General features: G+C 31.8%; 1 protein-coding gene across 1 annotated transcript in view; it reads right to left on the reverse strand.

Annotated features, from left to right (window-relative positions):
• Positions 1-1,053, reverse strand: part of sdhc (succinate dehydrogenase complex, subunit C, integral membrane protein) — a gene marked incomplete at its 5' end in the record, with an annotated part of 4,704 nt that extends 3,651 nt beyond the window's left edge. The window contains 1 exon segment of the mRNA XM_014013051.1: positions 992-1,053. Coding sequence (XP_013868505.1) covers positions 992-1,053 — 62 coding nt within the window.
• Positions 1,054-1,479: the final 426 nt, after the last annotated feature.

Raw genomic sequence — 1,479 nt, forward strand, 5'->3', positions numbered from 1 at the left:
AAATATATGTTTATCAAATAAAGTCTAATGTTACAACTAATCATGGATCCCTTTAAATGTAAAAGTGCAAAAAAAAAACTAACACACATAGTAAATAGAAATACCACCTAAAAAATGTAAATGAAAATTTAAACAAAATATAGAACAATAATAAATCACAACATTTTATTTAAGTAGTTTTAAATAACTTTTAAACTCTTTCACACAACACCTGTTTAAGTGTTGTTCCCATGTGTCCGACACAAAACTGTTCTCTGTAAAACAGATCTGCCATTCGTTCATCACAAACTACTAAAAACAACTGTTCACTCACAGCTTTCTTGCAAACATAATAAAAATAAGAGTTCCTTTAATTTTTGCAACATATAAAACAAAAATAAAAAATGCTTAAGTTTATGAAAACAACTTATGAGAATCAACACAAATATGTTCAGACTCAGTTTTACCTTAGAGCATTCTGTTTGAGGCAGATTTATTTACATTTACAAATACAGAAAATAAGTGTTTTTATTTAATCTGTCAGTAAAAGTGATCGTTCCATTAGATCAAAGAGTTTATTGATCACATCAACATGGATGCAGCACATAAATCAGGTTTTACAGCAGAGCCAGCAGCACTTATGTGGTCCGTGACAAACACAAAGCTCAACACTTAACACCAGGCGTACGACTAAAAGCTTGTAAAAGTGCCTTTTCGCATGCAAAGATTTAATTGTTTTCAATGACATTTGCTTCTTTTATTCCGGTAAATGCTTTTAAAAGATCAATCAATAGTGGAGGAGCGAAACGCCCTGAAGAGATTTTCAGGGTCAAACTAAAGAATAAATCAAACACAAAGCTGAGGCTCGCGTTGATCCCAGATTTTAAGCAGMAAAATATCAAACATTCCTTTTTTAATAGAAAAACTTCAAAACAATAAAGAAATATTATTTTATTTATCAGACAGTTTTAACTTTATTCAGAAATACTGGGGGAAAAACCACATGCATTACCTGCACTGAGAGCTATTCCAGTTCCTCTGTGTGTGATGGACATCATCATGGGGACAGACCATCTGAAACACAAAGACCACCACACAGTTTTACAATATAGAAATGTCCAACTAAAATACACACTGAGCTCAAAGTTCAGTCAGCCTTCACTGAGGTCTACGTGAACTTTTAAATAAATGTTTTTATCTTGGATAAAACTGGGGCGATTTGTGTCGCTGTGAAACTTTTCCCGTTTATACTGCAGAACAAAACTGAATCCTGTAAAATGATTAAATCGTTACGTAATAAGTGAATTAAAAAAAAAACAGACAAAATAAAACTTCAATATCAGACTTGGTGAAAACAACCAATTAAATATATATATATTTCTGGGCCTTCAATAAGCCAAATGCACGACAACAGATCATGGAAAATTGTTGAGTAAAAGCTGACTGAATGAGAAAACTGTCTTAAAATTTCACAACAACAACAACAAAAAAAATCACTGA

This window comes from Austrofundulus limnaeus, unplaced genomic scaffold (genome assembly GCF_001266775.1).
Source record: "Austrofundulus limnaeus strain Quisiro unplaced genomic scaffold, Austrofundulus_limnaeus-1.0 Scaffold97, whole genome shotgun sequence".
Lineage (NCBI taxonomy): Eukaryota > Metazoa > Chordata > Actinopteri > Cyprinodontiformes > Rivulidae > Austrofundulus > Austrofundulus limnaeus.